Source organism: Phyllosticta citriasiana (assembly GCF_038021145.1).
Source record: "Phyllosticta citriasiana strain CBS 120426 chromosome Unknown IWZ02scaffold_15, whole genome shotgun sequence".
In the NCBI taxonomy this organism is placed as follows: Eukaryota; Fungi; Ascomycota; class Dothideomycetes; order Botryosphaeriales; family Phyllostictaceae; genus Phyllosticta; species Phyllosticta citriasiana.
The window spans coordinates 874,421-892,619 of NW_027117292.1; the positions used below are offsets into that span (position 1 = coordinate 874,421).

Consider the following 18,199-nt stretch of genomic DNA (forward strand, 5'->3'; position numbering starts at 1 on the left):
CCCGACAACCGAAGAGCTCGATGAAATCCTGGTCCAGAACATCTCGAGTACGTATCGCCACGACGCACTCTTCCGCAGTCCTTCTGGCATTGCGTAAGCCATGGACCGCCACGTTTTCTGAGGCATTCAAAAAGGCAAAAGACGACTTGACCTGCCGGATCCTGAACAAGTTCCTGGACGATATCTTGAATGCCGACAAGAAAGATCGAGAGTGTCAAACTCGTGCGCTTCGGGTCCCTGGTGACACGCTGACGAACGCTCCTGTCCGCAGCCTCCATCGTGTCCGTCGCCTCAGCCGTGTCCGCCGGTCCGTCCCCGCTGGACAAAACTTCAGCTGGATCGAATACATCCCGCGACTCAACACTGGCAAAGGAAGTGCCGAAATCTTTGTCGGGTGACAAGGACGTTCCCCCAGCGTGGCTTACCTCTCTTCAACTCTCCGACTGGTAGGACCCGTGGGCCAATCCGCTGCTGCCGACCGACGAGGAATCAGTACTTTGTCCGTCAGCGCCTCCATCGTCAGGCCCGGCAGCTTCGCGCCCTCTGGCCTGCGCACGCTGCTCAACCTGCTCCGGTTCAAAAAATGTCCATGTGACGTCCTGCTACCGCGACATCATCAGCTCGCCATCGGAAAAAGAGACAGAGCCTCATTCGCAGCGGCGACAACCTGCTGCTCTCCACGTCCTGGGCGTCGAGCGCATCGGAAATCGGGCGAAACAATTGTCACGAGGCCCTGGAGAGATGAGGAGCGTGTGACGTCACCAACGCGTCTTCGTTCCTCGCCGTCATCATCATTCATTGCGGAGGACTTGCAGCTGCCTTCGAGGGCAAGGGGATGATGGCCAATCCGCGTAAGTCACTGGGGCGTCCTCTCGGACGATCGTACCTCTTCTCGTCCTGCAGTACGACATACCCGACTGTAGAATGAATCCTAATAAAAAGTCGTCTCTGGATAAGGAGAATCGTTGCTGATTCCTAATGAGAGAAAAGTCATCTATTGTATCCTGATCCCAAAGAAAAAATCAAGTTCTTTAGTTAGCTGCACATCTATCAGTCAGACAAGTCACATGTGTTGCGCCAGCGGCGTGATTCTATTCCCATGCTGATCCCACTCAATCTTCTTGCCCGTGCGCAAGCTCTCCTGGAGCGCCGACGCAACCTCCATGCCCTTGACGGCAACGTCCAACTCGTACGGCAGCGGCTGATCGTCCAAGACGACGTCGGCAAACAGCTTGAGCTCCGTCACAAACGCCTTTTCGTAGCGCTCGTAGAAATCGGGCATGACGTCGTTGCCGACGCCTCTGCTGTCGCCCGTGACGACCAAGTCGCGATGCGGGTGCAGATTGATCTTGAGCGTGCCGCTGGTGCCGATGATCTCGGTCGGGTTGTCGAAGCCGTGCTCCTCGATGCGGCTGAAGAAGTAGTGCGAGATGGGGGCCGGGGCGCCCTCGGCCGGCGGATACCACTCGACGATGCCCGTGGCGTTGTCGACGTCGGCGATCTGCGCGAGCATCTTGTGCCGCGCGATGGTGCCAATGGCCGAGCACGACTTGGGCTGCAGGCCGTCGCCCAGAAAGGCAAACGTCAGGTCGATGTCGTGAACGGCCGTGTCGATGAAGATGCCCGGGTTGGCCATGATGTAGCGGTGGTAGAATTCCGAGTCGTCGTACTTGTCGCGCGTCTCGCTGCGCACGACAACGGGCGTCCCGATTTTGCCCTCTTTGATGGCGCGCTGCGCCTTGAGGTACGAGTCGTCGAAGCGACGCGAGAAGGCCGTCATGACTTTGAGGTTGGCGTGCTCGGGCTTGCTGCGCGCGAGCTGCATGATGTCTTGCGATTCGGCCACGTTCATGGCGAGCGGCTTTTCGCACAGCACGTGCAGTCCCTTTTTGATGCATTCCTTGACCTGGACGTGGTGGACCTTTGTGGTGGAGGCAACGATGACGGCTTCGAGGCCCGGCTCGGCAATCATATCTTCGAATGATTTGTAGACATTGACGCCAAAGGGGACGAGGTGTTGATCTGCCCATTCGAGATCAGCAGGAGCTGGAGAGCAGGCGCAAAGGAGCTTGGTCCGCCAAACGCTGTGAAGTGCGTTCAGGCAATGCTGGCGTCCTATTCGGCCAATGCCAATGACTCCGATGGCGAGCCTGCGAGGCTCAGGTTTCTTTGCCAACATGACTGAATTGTTGATGGACATTTTGTCGGTGGATGTTGTTTGAACGCGTCAAATCTTGCAAAAAGACAACAGAGTGAGCAGGTCTTGGAGCGTCTTGAACCGTCTAGGAGTGTCTTGGAAGAGATTTGGAGAGTACGATAGACTCTGGCATCTCCGAGGGAAACGGCAAAGTTATAGAGCGGGACAGGCAAGCCTTCACGTGGCTTCATGATTTGGGATTGGCTATTGTCGTCGAGGAGAATGAAGTAGTAGGGTTTGTCTTTGGGGGATGGCTGTAGTTGAGATGGTTGCCGCACTCGCTCAATGTTTGAGCGTGAAAAACGGCAATGACTTGATTATGCGGAGCTATGATCAACATTCAACATGCAGTCAGCGTACGTCGGGCCGAAGAGGTCGCCTTTTTAAGCGTCATCACTCCCAATAACCTTTTAAGCGCTCATCCGTCGCAGCACCTCCTCAAAATGTGGGAATTTTGTCCCCGCTGCCCTTAGATCTGACGCTGTAAATACCCTTCACGTCCGTCACCGTCGTGCGGCCGACTGCAAGTGGCAAGCCGGCTCGACATGCCCCCACGGAGCTGAAATTCTGGGGAAAGCTGGGGAACGACTGACAAGCAACGCCTATCACATCCCCTTCAAAGTCAGCAGTCGAGACTGTGGTGCAGCGGATTTACAGGCAACCAAACACCTTGACCAATCTCTGTGTTCGTCTGCTTTCCGAGGCTATGCGAGAAACCCGGGGGAACGAGGCCTGGTGCAAAGAGCAATAGTACCCCATAGCAAAACACGTGGACAAATGAGTGGGGTCTCGACAACTTGAAGTGCGCGTCGGACTTACGTTTGGTCAGGCTTTCAAGTATGCCACTCGAGCTCATTGGAGCTGACGGACGCCATATACTGGAAATCCGTCGAAGAATAACGCAGAGGAGCGTTCGATCAGTGTATTCACTTGTGGTATATTCTCCGGCATTTGTATTCCCTTGGAGGGTCTTGTAATGTAGAAACATCATCCACCAACCTTCTCGATGCCGTACACATTAGACATTGATAAATTCTTTGACTTTGGGGTTCAAAGTACATGGACAGTACGATACACAGATCCACCAAGCGACGCGATAAATAACAAACGAAAATGAAGCGAAGGGAAGAAGTCCTTGTGGCAGTAACCCACACTCACAATCCATCATTTCAGAATTAAGAAGAGAACCAAGCAAAGTGCAGCAGCTCATGGCAGTGTGTACGGCGGGGTCAATGGGGGGTAAGCGACAGGAGAAACGAAATATCTCTCCATGCAATCAAATCACTTCACCCCACAGCCAGTGACCAGACAGCAGCAGCTCGTCGCAACAGCTTTGCAAAGCTCCATGAAACGCCCGCATGCCATTTGTATGTCCAACCTACCCCACGCTTGTCGATGGATCAGTGCAAGAACCTCAACGCCAGCCCAGCTCCCTTGTGTAGCTCGTGGCTTAGAAGAGCAGCAGAGCCGCCAATCCACCAGCCACGCCACCAACGACCTTGCCCGCCTTGTTGTTCACGTTTGCCGCTCCCGTGAAGATGGGACGCGTCGGCTGGGCGGCCGTGCCGGTCGGCGGCGGACCGGGTCGGAACGTTGGCTGGAGCGTGCCAGTGCCGCCCTCTGCGGTACCGAAGCGGCCAATGGGCGGAGCCGCCTCTGTGCCGAACGTAGGAACGGGAGGCGGCGGCGGACCGGGGACGAGACTGGCTTCGATCTCGGGGCGACCGCCAGGCCCGGACACCGTGGTGACGTCGAAGCGGACTTGCGGGACGGTGATGATCTCGGAGATGACGACTGGAGTCGTGGGCGTGGGGATGCCCGGAGTCGTGGGAATGTTGGTTGGGGGGGTGATTGGCACCTCGACTGTCTTGACGATGGAAATGACGGTGACTGGGACTGTTTCCACGATCGGGGTGGTGGACGGGGGGACTGGCGGGCCTGGTGGAGGCTGTTGTCCAGACTCGGGTTGGCCGGGAATCTGGGGAACAGTAGGCTGCTCGGGAACATTGGGCTGTCCGGATTCTGGCTGGCCAGGATTTTGCGGGACAGTGGGAATAACCGGGGGAGCGACTGGAGAAGGTTGTTCTTTCGGAACTTCTGGGCACGGAGAAGCCTGCATTCCAGATTCGGGGGGCTGGACGCCAATGGGAATGCAGGGCTGCTCTGGCTGCACAGGGGGAGGCTGCTGCCCAGATTCTGGGTTGCCGGGGGCTTGAGGAACAGTCGGGGCAACGGGCGGCGTTTCGACAGGTGGCTGCTGTCCAGGAACGACGGGAGGCGGAACAGCAGGAGGCGGCTGTTGAGCAGGCGGCTGAGCGGGCGGTTGCTGAGCAGGCGGTTGCTGAGCAGGCGGTTGCTGAGTAGGCGGTTTGATAGGAACATTGACTGGCGGCTGTCCAGGAGCAGGAGGTGTCGTCTCCGTTGGAGGAGCTGGTTTGATAGGCGTGTTGACGGGGGGCTGGCCTGAGGGAGGTTGTTTGCCAGGAACTTCGACAGGGGGCTTCTCCTGCGGGGGATAGATGTTTCCACCGCCCTGAGGAATCAGAGGCACAGGAACGTTAGGCGGAGGAACTTTTTGCTCTGGTGGAACATTCGCAGGCGGAGTATTCTGAGCGGGCGGAGTGTTCTGAGCGGGCGGTTGGTTGACATTGCCACCACCCTGAGGGATAAGAGGCACAGGAACGTTTGGCGGGACTTCATTACCACCGCTAGGCTGTCCAGGAACCAGAACCCTCGGTGGCGGACCCAAGTTAGTCCCAGGCGGTAGGTTGGTGACGATGCCTGGGTTCTTGGGAATGAAGCCGGCGCAAATGCCGACAAAGTACGACAAACCAATGTCAATCTCCAGTTTGGAACAGCCTCTGGCGTTGACGCAGTCAATGACCAACCTGCTGTACTCAAAGTGTTGACAGTAGCAAGCGTAATCGGTGTTGCTGGTGCAGGTTGTGATGTGAAGCCAAGTAGCCAAACACTTGGGGACGACAGGCGGACACTCGCCAGGAACAGGTTGACAAGGAGTACCTGGGGGACCTGGAGGACCCGGGGGACCTGGAGGACCCGGGGGACCTGGGGGACCCGGGGGACCTGGAGGACCTGGAGGACCTGGAGGACCCGGGGGACCTGGAGGACCTGGAGGTCCCGGGGGACCTGGGGGTCCTGGAGGTACTGGAGGAGAAGAAGAAGTGGGAATAGGAGGTCCTGGCGGAGGAGAAGAAGTGGAAAGAGGCGGGGGAGGGGGAGGGAGCTGTGTGCCAGTGGGGACGAAACCAGTGGGAATAGGGGGGAAGACGCCTGGGACACTGCTGCTGGGTGTGCCGATAGGGGGGCCACCACCAGATTTTGTGCTCTGCGGTGGCCTCGGCGGTCTAGGCACATTTGACGTAGTTGGAAATGGAGGCGGCGGAGCAGTTCCGATGGAAGTTGTGGTCGTGCCAGGGGGTCCCGGGAAGGTTTCGCTCGTGTTGTACTTGGGCGGAGGGGGCGGAGGAGGAAGAACACTGGTGGGAATAATAGGCGGTCCGCTTGCACTGGTCGGCTTGGGAGGTATGAAGGGAGGGAAAATTCCAGTTGGCGTTTTGAGAGGTGGACGCGGTGGAGGTTTGTAGCCACCACCTCCTCCACCACCACCACCACCTCCTCCTCCTCCTCCTCCTCCACCACCTCCTCCGCCACCACCGCCACCTCCTCCTCCGCCGCCACATTCGTAGTTGATTTGGAAGATGTGCAGCTCAACGTCAATCTCGACAGTCTGAATAGCTCTGAAGCTAACGGACACTGCTCCACCACATTGTTGGTTTTCAATGACCGACAAACCCGTGCCAGCATTGGCCGTGTGTTGGCAGATTGATCCGTCGATCATAGTGTAGCTGAACTCGACTTGGATGGCGATACTGGCCGAGAGATGAAGAGACGAGATTGAGAAGCCGTTCGACGAATACTCGTCAACCCGGGTAATCCTGACAGCTTCAGAGACGGATTTCTTGAGGTAGGCCACGGCGCATTTCTTCGAGCCGCCTTGATAACTGCAGCCTTCCTTAAGTGAAAGTCCGGTAACGGAAAACCCCGCGTAAAGAGAGGAAACCTCGATTCCAGCGGAAAGACTGTCGTATTTCCAGCCATTTTGCATAGGTTGTGTACAATGGTGCTGGACAGATGAACATGAACAGGTGTATGGTTGAACATCACTGCCCCAGAGGTTGGCAAGAGTCTTTGTATTGTTAGAGTTTGGATGGTTTCCAAAGCGTGGAGCAATGTATTGCAACTTACGGCAGCTGCTCTTTGCACAGCGAGGCCACTCGTGAGGAGCGAGAGTGTGGCCAACCTCATGGTGACCGAGGGGATTGTAGACTGTTACTGAAGATGGCAGTCGCAGGCGGAAGCGAGGGGTAGGATATGTGCTTTGGTAATAATAGGGCTATGGGAAATGAGAAATGAGCCTCCAAACCAGACAAGCGAATGACTTTGGCTCCCGGAGAGACTGTTGACTCGAAATAGGTATGGGTATGGTAGCAAAGATTGAAAAAGGGTTGAATGGGTTTTGGGAAACTTGGCCTACATATAACTGGCCTCTGCCCCAGTCAGCGCAGAGACTTGAGACGGCATACATGATGGTCCCGGAGGCGCGGGCATTCTCAAGAAAGAAACATTACATTGGAAAGGCAGCCGATGGACCGAAGGCTAGCCGCAGAACGAATGTGGCATTGTCGGTTAGTGCGCGAAGCAGCCAACGGTTTCTCACTGGCAGAGGGTCCTGACGTTGACAGGGTCAAGCCATCAACACCCCTGCAGGAACATCCCCGCTGCCTACCGGGCTAATGCAGGTACTAGTTGTGCACTGGCATAGGAATGTTCTCCGGGAACCATGGATAGACAGTACCGTCTTTTTACCTTCTCGTGTTCTTATTCCCCTGAGACGCCGACCACCAAAGCAACGATCTCGTCAACAGCCGAACGACTTGACAGAGGAAATGGCGTTGAAGAGGATCCCTGCTACACGTGGTGCCAATATTGGTTGAGCTGGGGATCAACGGCATCTTACCTCCGCTCAAGTGGTTCAAGCCTTGCTTGCATCTGTCTTTCTCCAAAGCATGGATTATGGCGGAATTTCCGAGTAAGCTCTTCGCTGCCACGCAAGAGGCGGCGGTGCGTCGCAAACAAGGCAAGCCGGGAGCATTGAGCTGCAGTGAAGAGGGCATGGCGTGTTCAGTCGAGGGTCAAAGAAGCGTCGAGCATACCGGGAGTTTCGTGACGTTGGAGAGGAGCTGACTCGCGACCTGCATGGTGTTCCGGCTGAAGCTCCAACTAGCGGCGACACTAACTGGGATGGTCCTTTGTCATGACAGTTCAACACTTCACCTCCAAAGGTTTATTTAGGTTTTTAACCCTCCTTATTGGCCGGCCAGCCTAGGGCCTTGCGTGCTCGAAGCATACCTTTCCTTGTTGAATCTTCTATAATTGTCAGCTCTGGTGTCATTACCACTTCGCCTTTTCCTCGCGTCCGCCAGCCTGCACCAGCTGGACTATTAGCTCAAGCCATCGTTTTGGGGCCTCTCAAGGCCGCTCCTGCAGCTGCTCTCACGGCATGGCCTCGAAAGGGTGGCAGTGTCTTCCCCGGATGATCCGATGCATATAATGCCAAGCGACTGCATATCTTCTCGCGGCTGTTGCGCCGCGTCCAGGCAGCCGTTGCGGGACTGGCCTTTTCCGAGCCTTGGGAATGGATAACCTCCGCTGTTGGACCCGCGCAAACCGGTGGCTAGCTGGATCATTGCATCTGCTGTTGCACTTCCGTTGTGGAGGCAGCCAAGGCGCAGGCAATCAAGCGTGGGCGCTCATCTCCCCTAAATGTTAAATTGTAGACACTCACTACGTTTCGCGATCCCCATCTCGACTTTGGATCGTCTGATCCGAAGCCATTATACTTGGAGCGCTGTGCGGAGTCTGAGTCCGGCTGGATTAACCTTTCTTTGAGATCTGTACGAGTACTAGTCGGAATCAGTCTTTGGCTGCAGCCAGGCAACCCTAGACGGTCTCTGGCAATTGAGCAGTGAGCCTTTTTCTGGACCGCTGACGCTAAAACTGGGTTGGAAAGACGAGTGGCAATTTATCATTGCACAATCACTCTGTTTGGTCCTCAGTTAACTGTTCGCGACTTATGCCACGCACAAAAGCTCTCTATGGCCAGGGTCCAGACGGTCCGGTGCCGTATTGGGAAATTTTGCTGCATGAACCTCTCGAGGTCGAGCACCTTTGTCGCGCCAATTTAACCATACGTGCGCCTCTTTGAAAGATCCAAGCCGCTCTGGCGAACATCGGATCTTGATGTGGATAAGAATCCAGATCGTTACGCATTGGGAAACTCGTCAAGCCTTGGATTCAGTGAGAGGGTTTTACTTGTTCGACTACCCTCACAACGGATGTGAATTCCAATGGCATACCCAACAAGGCGTCTGTCCCAAGAAAGGGGGTCCGAAGGAAGCCTGTTGCTGTAGCCGTCCGGCTCGATCCCCGGCTACTTGGGCAAATGAAGTTGCCAATGCTGACGCGTAGCCCCTCTGTCGATACGGGGGGACTTAGAGGTGGACGTGGACCAATCGCGTATACGGCGGCGGTGGCCGAACCATGAACCGCTTCGTAATGTCGGCAGAGTTGAGGCTGATCTAGTCCAGTGTATGGCGTGAAGAGGGCTCGGGTTGCGTCACGGTGATTGGTGAAGCGGACTGTTGGCGGTGAAATGATTGGGAACAGTTCCGAAAATAGTCAAAGTAACGTCGTCGGAGAAGGTCACGGAACAGGAATCGGGTAAAGGATATTTTGGTCCTGTACGAGAACGATGTAGTAGGACGATGGTGTCGTGAGCACGATGTTGGGTGTTGGAGCAACTCGATTTCTCCAGACTCGCCTTTGTCTGTTGCATTTTCGTCGAGCGTCTGCAGGCGATTTGGAAATGCTACGTGGCTTTTGGATCCAGGCTGAGATGGTTCAAGTTTGCCTTTTTGTACATTTTGATCGGCGTCTGTCAAGATGTCTCAAAGGCTGTTGGGTCGGTGGCAAGTCGAAGCGAAGCGGCGCGCAGATGGCTCGCTCCCTTGTCGACAATGCATGAAATTCGAAGAAGGCATGCTGCTGGGGGGGGGGGGGGGGGGGGTCAATAAAGTACAGTAGGTGTCGGGAGAAGTTGTGAAGACTTCGTGGCTCTCCATCAGGCGCCCGCGGGGTTGACGACAGCCCAGTGGTGTCTCTCTCTCTCTCTCTCTCTCTCTCTCTCACCTTCTCATTGGCTGGCGACACAACGGTCAAGACGTTATCGCTGTGAGAGACTCACGCGCCAGACATTTTGCAGTCGAACCGTGTTCCCTTCAACCGCGCCGGCAAAAGAGCCCAACCCAACCCAACCCAACCCAACCCAACACCAACGAGCCCAGGGAAAATGTGAGGCCTGTCTTGGGCATCACGGCAGTCACGCTGCTTGGCTCCGGCTGACGCTTGGCGCGAGACGATCCCTCCCTCCACTCGCTCGCTCTCGGTGGCCCCGGCCTCGAACGAAACTTCGACCGCGCCGCCCGCCCGCCCTCTCCACCCTACCTACATCCACGCCGTCATCAACACTTGATCTCGCCCGGAATATCGAGAGATATCCTCCTGGCGACCGTTCCGATACCAGATCCAACACCCGAACGACCATCCATCTATGGGATTCTCTGGCTCCGCGACTGTCTCCTTCGTCTCGCGCTCCTTCGCGACTGCCCTGTTCACCTCCCCTGCCCTGACCTTTGGCGTCGGACTCTTCCATAGTGAGGCCAGCTTCGCTTCGCTGCTTTGGGTACTGGCGGTTGGTCCGCCTTGAACGGGCGGACGGTAAACTCTTGGGGCTGTAGAACAGGCTGAGAAGTCCGTCCACCAAGACACCCTCCCTTCGTCGCGCCCCTCTGACCCTTGTGCTCAACAGCTTAGTTACCTTTGGATCCTTTATGGAATCCCCCTTTCTCCCTCTCGCGTTTCCCGAATAACCACTCAACGACCTCAACAATGGTCTTTGCCTTTGATCCCCACGACAAGCACCTGCCGCCGGTGGCTGGGGCCGACCCGCTGGCCGACCCTATGCAACATGCCGTTAACGCTGCCCCGCCTGCTGCTGAACCCGACGTCAACATGACCGACGCGAGCACAACCATTGTCGACCATGCTGCGCGCCTTGCGCGCAACCTCGACCGCTCGACGCCGATTAGCGTCGCATCCCAATCTCCTCATCGCCAGCTGCAGCCAGGCAGGGACGTGAGACATGCCGAAGCCTTGGGAGAAAAGCTCAACTTTGAAGTTGTGCGCAATAATGCCGCCAAGAAGAAGAAGAAGAAGAGGGCCGCTAAAGCCGCTGCTGCGCCCGCCGCGCAGACGATCCGCGGATTCCAAACTCCTGCCACTTCAGAAGCTGAGGAGACGGACGTTTCTGCGGCAAACACGCCTGTATTCGGGCCCGTGGTGCGCGACGTTCCCAGCGTCACGAGCAGCCCTGCACTCCGTCCTACTTCGTCTTCAGGTGGCATATCCTCCATGCGGGCGCAGCTGGACAAGCTTGACCTTGGACCACCAAACCCGACGTCCTCGGCCACTGGAGCATCCAGCAGCGTTAGTGTCGCTTCTGAAATGTCTAGCACCAGCGAGAGGACCGAGATGGAGACCTACGATGTCGACATTGTCGAAGATTTCACTAGCTCGCAGGCTGGTGACGGTCAAAGCGGGGACGCTGACGCACGTCTGAGCTCACTTAGTCGCAAGATGACATCCGAGGATTTTCAAAATCTCACCTGCCTTGGCAAGGGATCATATGGCACCGTCCACCTGGTGAAGCACAAGGCGACCGGACGTTTGTTTGCTCAGAAACAACTCAAAAAGGCTAGGTTGACTGTTACCAAAAAGTTGGTGCAGCAGACCAAGACGGAGCGCGCCATTCTGGAAAACGTCAACCGACACCCATTTGTGGTCAAGCTCTTTTATGCGTTTCAGGACCACGAGAAGCTCTACTTGATCCTAGAATACGCCCAGGGCGGCGAGCTGTTCCACCACTTGGCCATGGAGCGCATGTTCACCGAGGAAGTCGCCGCATTTTACATGGCGGAAATGATTCTCGCGCTCGACCACTTGCATCGTGACGTCGGCGTTGTTTATCGGGATCTGAAGCCTGAAAATTGCCTCTTGGACGCCGAGGGCCACTTGCTGTTGACTGACTTTGGCCTTTCCAAGGTCGCCGTTGATGAGAATGACAAGTGCAACTCCATGTTGGGCACTGCGGAGTACATGGCGCCCGAAGTCATCCAGGGCAAGGAGTACAGTTTTGCGGTGGACTGGTGGGCCCTCGGAGCTCTGGGCTGTGACCTTCTCACTGGTTCTCCACCCTTTACCGCAAACAATTACACCAAAACGCAGGAGAAGATAGTCAAGCAAAAGCTTCAACTGCCGTACTTCCTGAGCCCGGACGCAAAGGACCTCTTGACTCGCCTCCTTCGCAAGGAGCCGAGCAAGCGCCTCGGCTCCAACATGCCAAAGGACTTTCAGACAATCAAGAGTCACCGCTTCTTCCGCCGGACTGATTGGAAGAAGCTGGAGAAGCGTGAGCTGGACCCGCCGATCAAGCCGCTCATTACGGACCCTGAGCTCGCAGAGAACTTTTCGACAGAATTCACCGACCTTCCTCTGAGCCCGGTGGCTTCGTTCAAAGACAGCTCATGCTTTGAGAATGGCTCGGCCGAAGCAAAGCCTAATCCGTTTGGTGGATTTAGCTTTGTTGCCAGCTCAAGTCTGCTCGAAACTGGTGGATGGGCATTTTGACTCTTTATGGAAATCTTCACGGCGGTGATGATGGGGAGCGGCGAGGACGAGTTGGGAGGCAGGTGGAGGTTCGACCACTCATCTTTCCCAATCAGATTTTTCGGTCTCCTGTCAATAGAGGCACTAGAATGCATACTCGTCAATAAATACTCTCTCCCTTGAAACCAAGTGCCCAATCCAGAGACGGTCGAAAGAGGCTCTTTGGATGCGGGAGGACCTGAAGCCTGCTCTGGGTGGAAATGCGCCGCGCGGAAAAGATTCGGGTAAATTCCAGGTTGTCTTCGGTTGTCTGGGGCGCGCGCCATCCCGTCCCAGGTCTCGTCGCGAACCATTACTCGTCAACCGCGCAGCTCTACAAGCTTCAAATTCGGCACCGCACCCTCACCGTTCTTCTTCATCCACCAACCGACTCCCACCTCGGTCTCTGCTGCCCTACAATTCAGATGTCTTCTGGCTCGCCAACGGGCAATCGAAGCCCAGGGCGGGGCCGGTCCCGCACCCGTTCGCCGTCACCAGCCCACTCACGCTCGCCGCGTCGCTCCGTGTCACCTCGCTCCATGTCGCGCTCTCGCTCAAGGACGCCAAGTCGCTCACCTACACCGCGCAGCGATCGCTTTAGCAGGCGCAATGGCCGGGGTAGAAGCTACAGCAGGAGTCCTTCAAGAAGCGTTACACCGGACCGTAGCTCGAGGCGCAACAGGAGGCGAAGCTACAGCCGTAGTGCTAGTCGCGGGAGCGCAACACCACCGAGGAGCTCAAAGGTAAGTCGCGACTCTCGCGCAATGCCCAGCTGATGGTCAAACTCTTAACACGGCGCAGATCGTGGTCGAGAAACTCACCAAGAATGTGAACGAAGAACACTTGCGCGAGATATTCAGCAAGTATGGGCACATCCAAGACTTGGACATGCCCATCAACCGCTCATGTATGACAATCCACACCGGTTGGGAGCATTCACTGACTGTTTGGTAGTCATGACCAACCGTGGCACAGCCTACATCATGTTTGACACTACAGAGTCGGCTGAATCTGCCATTGCCCACATGCACGAAGCACAACTCGACGGCGCCGTGATCAACGTCTCAATTGTCTTGCCGCGACGCCGCTTCTCACGCTCTCCTCCGCCCTCGCGCCGACCGCCTCCTCCCCCAATGTTCAACGATCGCCCGCAAGACCGCTACAATGACCGTTTTAATGATCACCCGCGCAACTATGGCCCTCCACCTTCTCGCGGTGGCTGGCGTGGAGGTCCGCCGCCGCCTTCATATCAGTCCAACTCGCGCTTCCGCTCCCCCCCGCCATATCGCCGAGCGCGCTCACCCTTGCCCCCACCGTCGCGAGGCTACGGCGGCCCATCATCAGGTCCGCGCGGCAGAGGAAGCGTTGGCGGACCTCACGGCGAGTACAGCTACCGTCCGCGCTCGTACTCGCGCTCGCGGTCCCGTTCGCGCTCGCCGCGCCGCAGTCGCTCCCGGAGCTATTCGTCGCGTTCGCCTTCGCGCACACCACCCACATCGTCTAGAAGAGGCCGCGGTGGTGGTGGTGGCGGCGGCGGCGGCGGCGGCGGCGGCGGCGGTGGTGCTGGAAGCTTCAGGGGAAGCCCCGGTCCCGGCTATCCGCCGCCTTCAAGGGGCAGCGGTGGTGGAGGAAGTGCGAGGAGGCGCCGTAGCCCGAGTTACAGTAGCTACAGCAGCAACAGCAGAAGCCGGAGCAGGAGCCCGAGAGGAAGAGGGAGGAGATAGATGGACATTGAAACAGGGAGGCCCGAGAATCTGACAAGAAGTGGATGTGGCGGCATGGAGAGTTACTCGGCGAATCGGGCTGCGAATTGCCAAAGAGAAACTACCTAAGCTGGACCGTTGGCTATTACCCCCCGTGACCGTCAAAGGGGAAAAAGCAGTTGCAGCCGGAAATTACTACAACACTCTGAACCAACTTGAGGGGGCAGGACAAGTGGACTTGTTTTCAAAAATGGGGGATAGGGCATTGGTGGTAGAATAGTTGGTGGTGCAGCCGAAACACCAAAACAACGCAATCAGAAGAATTTCTCAGCGTGTGACGGACATATTAGATCAGCTAACCACTTGCTAGGGACGTGGGTGTTTTGTTCAGGTGGCAAAATGGCTGGTTTCTGTGAGCGACGTATACATGTAGACACAGTAAAGTGCGGAGTACGGGCTTCTCATCGTCTACAACATATTTGTATATCAAAGCTATAGGCGATGGTAAACCAGACTTCGCCCACTTTGTTTTGTTCTTCTCACCAGTACCTCTACATTTAGTGATGCAAAACAAGCTAAGGAGAGATAGTACCTAGTTTTACTGTTGCCGCACTTAGGGAGCATCCATTCATGGCGACAGCTGCGCCCAGGCAGCATTTATTCACGTCTACATTACCACGCTCGCCGCCTTAGACACACTACTGTCTACTTCCATGGCTGTGCCTAAGGAACATTCACTGAATACTATTCTTGCGGCTAGGGAGTATTTACTTACTGCTCTACATACATCCAGGGAGCATTCACCCGCCAGTACAGCTAAATTTAGGGCATGTGTTATACATCACCACCCGCTGTGGCATTCACATCAAGGGTAATGCAATCATTGTAAAAAAAAAAAAAAAAAAGAGGGAGGGTATTTCATTGACTGACGGCTGTTCGTTGATTTGTTCCAATCCAACCGCTTTGAAAGACCCCAATGTCTCTACCGAATCTATTTGACATGGAGAATAATGCAAAGTGAACTTTCCATCCGAAGTCAAAGCTTTTGGGTTCTGACCAAGACCACCAGTCTACCATTTACGCTTGAGCTCGGCTCAGATTGCGCAGGAGTCGCAACTCCAAAAGTGACCATCTTTATCCATACTTATGTTGTAAGTGGGTCAAGCAGGGTGGTCTGCAATGCAATGCAATGCAATGCAATGCAATGTAAGTCCCTAGTTGCATAGATTGCACACAGCAATGAGCAGTGGCTAATCACATTGCGTAATTAGAGACTTACATTTTTTTTTTCACATTGCTTTTATAGATAGTACAAAACCCCTTAGGACTAAGGACGCAGCACGTGCGCGCCTGAAAACCATTCAAAAGTTTAAACAAAAACGCGACCAAAACGGGTACAAAAACAAGACTTTAAATGTTCAATGCAATGCAATGTAATATGGTCTATTACATAGATTGCATTGTAGAAGTATTAGGCCCTGTACAGATTGAATTGCATCGCCTTTCATTCCGCAATGCTACAGTGCAATCATTACAGTCACATTTAAACGCAGATCCCTTTGGGATCAACAGACAATGGTCTAGACTGACTGGACATGTAAGTAGGCACGCGCGGCTCTGATTCACTGTCTCCCTCTTGTTGTGTGCAGTCCCTTGGTTGCCTACATCTAGCTATCTAGGTAAATGTCTCTTCTCTGTTAGCCCTGGCATAGTGGGTGCAGAAAGAAATAAGACATCCCCTACCAAGGGAGCGGTCGTCCGCGGTCACAGCCGCGTCTAAGGAGCAGTCGTCCGCGGTTGCAGACACGCCTTAGGGTGTAATTTTCTGCTACTATGGCCACACCTACGGAGCAGTCGTCCGCGGTTGCAGACACGCCTGAGGGAGCAATCTTCTGCTACTGTGGCCACACCTAAGGAGCAGACGTCCACCGCTGGAGCCGCGTCTAAGGAGCACTCGTCCGCGGTCATAGTCACGTCTAAGGAGCTGTCATTCATCATAACACTCCTACATCCAGGCAGACATTGCCCGCTGACAGATTAACGGCTCAGGAGCATTCCCCCACTGCTATACTCGCGCCTTGGGAGCATTCGTCTACCAGTGCAACTAGACCAAGGGGTTATTGCATGTTTGCACAACGACAGCCACCGTAGCGTCTATGTCAAGGCAGGTATCAAAAAAAGAGGGTATTTGATTCATGATCGTGATATCCCATGTCCCATCTTCAGGACCTTCGTGAAAGCCATGTCTTATACCTTTACCAAATCTACGACCCCTGAACCCGGTATCCATCGCTCAGTCAGTCAATCCTCAAGATTCCCCCAATTCGTCCAACGCTGTGCCCGTCTAGTAGAACCATTCACCTCAAGCCTTGTTTTCAACCCTCTCAATCCTCTGCTCCACAGGCTTCTCGTTGTCGTAGAAGCCCTCCTCGACATCCTTGACGGGCTCAACGGCAGCGCCAGCCACCTTGGCCTCCTCAAATTTCCTGCCGCGCTTCTCGGGGCCAAACGCCGCCGTGACGGCGATGCCGAGGGCGATGATGGCCGTCGCGACGCCCATGACGGGGCCGTACGCCGGGACGCGGTCGCCGTTGTCGAGAGTGACGAATGTCTTTTCGGCAATGGCGTTGACGATTTGCGCGCTTGGGGATGAAATCATGTTGCCGAGCTGGTACGTGATACCTGTTGAGGGGGACTTGTTAGTGCAGCGCGAGAGAAAGGAAGGAGCATTGGACGTACCAGGGAAACTAGAGCGGAAGGCAGGCGGCGACAGCTCGTTCAGGTGGATGGGAATGACGCCCCAGGCGCCCTGGATGAAGAATTGAATGAAGAAGCCAGTCGCAGAAAGCGCCGACTCGCCCTCCGGCAGGATCCACGCTGGAATCAGGCAGGCGCTGAGCAGAGCAGAAACAATGATGGCACGACGACGCCCGAACCATTGCGATACGTATCCAATCGTGGTACCGCCGGCACAAGCGCCGACTTTCATGAGAATACTGGCGCGGCTTGCCTGCGCGTTATTCATCTCCTTTTGCGTCAGCATGAAGGTCGTGTAGCTGTCCTGGCTCGTGTGGCTGTAGTAGTTGAACCATGTCATCAGAATGATGCAGTACAGGCACATCTTCCACTCCTTGGCCAGCATGTTCTTGGCCTCTTGCCAGAAGGCCGATGGGGCGTGGGCGCTCTTTCCGCCAGCGGCCTTACGCGCTTCTTTTGCTTCGCGGAACTGCTTCGACTCGGGGAAGACGATGCGAATCAGGCCAACGCCGATGGAAAGGCCTGCGGCGATCCAGAAGACAATCTTCCAAGTGTTGGTTTCGCCGCCCACTCCGAGGTTGGCGCATGCAGCGAAGACGTAGCCAGCCGAGTATCCTGATTGCATCTACGTTCGTTAGGAGATCACTCATCACTCCGGGAACAGTCGCGACTTACAATTCCACTCATGATACCGCGGGCGTTGACACTGGAACAAGTCAGCTTCGTCTCACAACGGGAGCATTCGACCTCCACGGCACTCGATGCTTGTTGGATTAGAACTCACGGGCAGTTTTCCAGAGCCATTGCTACAGCATTGCCGTATACGCCGCCCATGAACAGACCAAACAGACTGCGCACTGCAAGGAACTGCTGGAACGTCGTACTGTAGATTGTGGCAATCTGAAGCACACCCAGCACAATCATGTTGAAAACCATGGGCCACTTACGGCCGAACTTATCCCCGGCCAGGCCGAAAAAGGCAGCCCCAACTGACCGCAACAACAGCGTGAGCGTGATGGCGGTCGTGATATTGGTCTTCGACTGATCATAATAATCGGCCAGCTTTGTCGTTTGAATAGAAAGCGCATGAAAATCAAACGCGTCCGCCGTCCAAGCAGCCCATCCGACTATGAAAAAAACCCAGTCGCGAAGGCTGAGCTGGGCGAACAAGCTGAAGGGGTTTGGCAGCGGCTCAGGGGCTTGCCATTCGGTGCGCTCCTCGCCGTATTCGTTGGTAATGGTAACTCTTTGCTTCCACTTGAAGAGGTCGCCGAAGGATTGCTTGGCCACAGCAAAAACGCCAGTGGCTATTGGCTCGGCTGGCTCGTTTTGTGACATGTCGGCGGCGAAACTGAGGGGAGGACTTGACTGAGGAGAAGAATTGATCTTGAATGTCAACTAGAGTCGCAGAAAGTGCTAGACTCTTTCGTTTTATAGGTACTACGTCCCGCTCGTTGCATCATATCAATGTATGTAGGCCCAGCGAGGTTGCGCGGAGTTGCTGGCCCTGAGCATGGTTGGGGTGGGACTCCGTCCGGCATGCCATTTTCGCACAAGGCCAAGAAAGCCAAGGTGTCATGCTCCGGGCTTGCTTGTGCACTTATCAGGAGTGCCAAGTTGTGGATCTGAGGTATCGCGGCGCGAATAAGCCAGTGAGGAGGGGCTGCTCTACTAAGGTCGTAGCCGCGCTGTTCAGGTG

The 18,199-nt window shown here is 55.5% G+C and overlaps 5 protein-coding genes across 5 annotated transcripts; 2 read left to right on the forward strand and 3 right to left on the reverse strand.

Annotated features, from left to right (window-relative positions):
• Positions 1 to 1,063: 1,063 nt before the first annotated feature.
• Positions 1,064 to 2,179, reverse strand: IWZ02DRAFT_384842 (NAD-binding Rossmann fold oxidoreductase family protein; the record flags this gene model as incomplete). Its single annotated transcript, XM_066765363.1, has 1 exon — positions 1,064 to 2,179. One exon carries the CDS (start codon positions 2,177 to 2,179, stop codon positions 1,064 to 1,066), a length of 1,116 nt encoding a protein of 371 aa, XP_066619164.1.
• Positions 2,180 to 3,527: 1,348 nt separating this feature from the next.
• On the reverse strand, positions 3,528 to 6,790 carry IWZ02DRAFT_509218 (uncharacterized protein). Its single transcript, XM_066770466.1, has 2 exons — positions 6,464 to 6,790; positions 3,528 to 6,404 (listed from the first exon to the last, which is right to left on the reverse strand). The coding sequence occupies exons 1-2, from the start codon at positions 6,521 to 6,523 to the stop codon at positions 3,648 to 3,650; spliced, it is 2,817 nt and encodes a 938-aa protein (XP_066619165.1). The 5' UTR covers positions 6,524 to 6,790; the 3' UTR covers positions 3,528 to 3,647.
• A 3,288-nt stretch (positions 6,791 to 10,078) lies between these two features.
• On the forward strand, positions 10,079 to 12,142 carry IWZ02DRAFT_92731 (serine/threonine-protein kinase-like protein psk1). The gene is made up of 2 exons (XM_066771424.1): positions 10,079 to 10,087; positions 10,146 to 12,142. The coding sequence occupies exon 2, from the start codon at positions 10,226 to 10,228 to the stop codon at positions 12,020 to 12,022; it is 1,797 nt and encodes a 598-aa protein (XP_066619166.1). The 5' UTR covers positions 10,079 to 10,087; positions 10,146 to 10,225; the 3' UTR covers positions 12,023 to 12,142.
• Positions 12,143 to 14,041, forward strand: IWZ02DRAFT_92736 (uncharacterized protein). Its single transcript, XM_066771425.1, has 3 exons — positions 12,143 to 12,783; positions 12,842 to 12,947; positions 12,995 to 14,041. Exons 1-3 carry the CDS (start codon positions 12,262 to 12,264, stop codon positions 13,762 to 13,764), a joined length of 1,398 nt encoding a protein of 465 aa, XP_066619167.1. The 5' UTR covers positions 12,143 to 12,261; the 3' UTR covers positions 13,765 to 14,041.
• A 2,064-nt stretch (positions 14,042 to 16,105) lies between these two features.
• On the reverse strand, positions 16,106 to 17,838 carry IWZ02DRAFT_384940 (major facilitator superfamily domain-containing protein; the record flags this gene model as incomplete). Its single annotated transcript, XM_066765370.1, has 4 exons — positions 16,106 to 16,425; positions 16,483 to 17,125; positions 17,176 to 17,206; positions 17,285 to 17,838. The coding sequence occupies 4 exons, from the start codon at positions 17,836 to 17,838 to the stop codon at positions 16,106 to 16,108; spliced, it is 1,548 nt and encodes a 515-aa protein (XP_066619168.1).
• Between the last annotated feature and the right edge of the window lie 361 nt (positions 17,839 to 18,199).

Coding starts and splice junctions, on each gene's coding strand:
- IWZ02DRAFT_509218 (XM_066770466.1), bottom strand. CDS start 6,523: ATGAGGTTGGCCACACTCTCGCTCCTCACGAGTGGCCTCGCTGTGCAA. Junction 6,405..6,463: donor CTGTGCAAAGAGCAGCTGCC/GTAAGTTGCAAT, acceptor AACAATACAAAG/ACTCTTGCCAACCTCTGGGG.
- IWZ02DRAFT_92736 (XM_066771425.1), top strand. CDS start 12,262: ATGCGCCGCGCGGAAAAGATTCGGGTAAATTCCAGGTTGTCTTCGGTT. Junction 12,784..12,841: donor CACCACCGAGGAGCTCAAAG/GTAAGTCGCGAC, acceptor AACACGGCGCAG/ATCGTGGTCGAGAAACTCAC. Junction 12,948..12,994: donor CATGCCCATCAACCGCTCAT/GTATGACAATCC, acceptor ACTGTTTGGTAG/TCATGACCAACCGTGGCACA.
- IWZ02DRAFT_92731 (XM_066771424.1), top strand. CDS start 10,226: ATGGTCTTTGCCTTTGATCCCCACGACAAGCACCTGCCGCCGGTGGCT.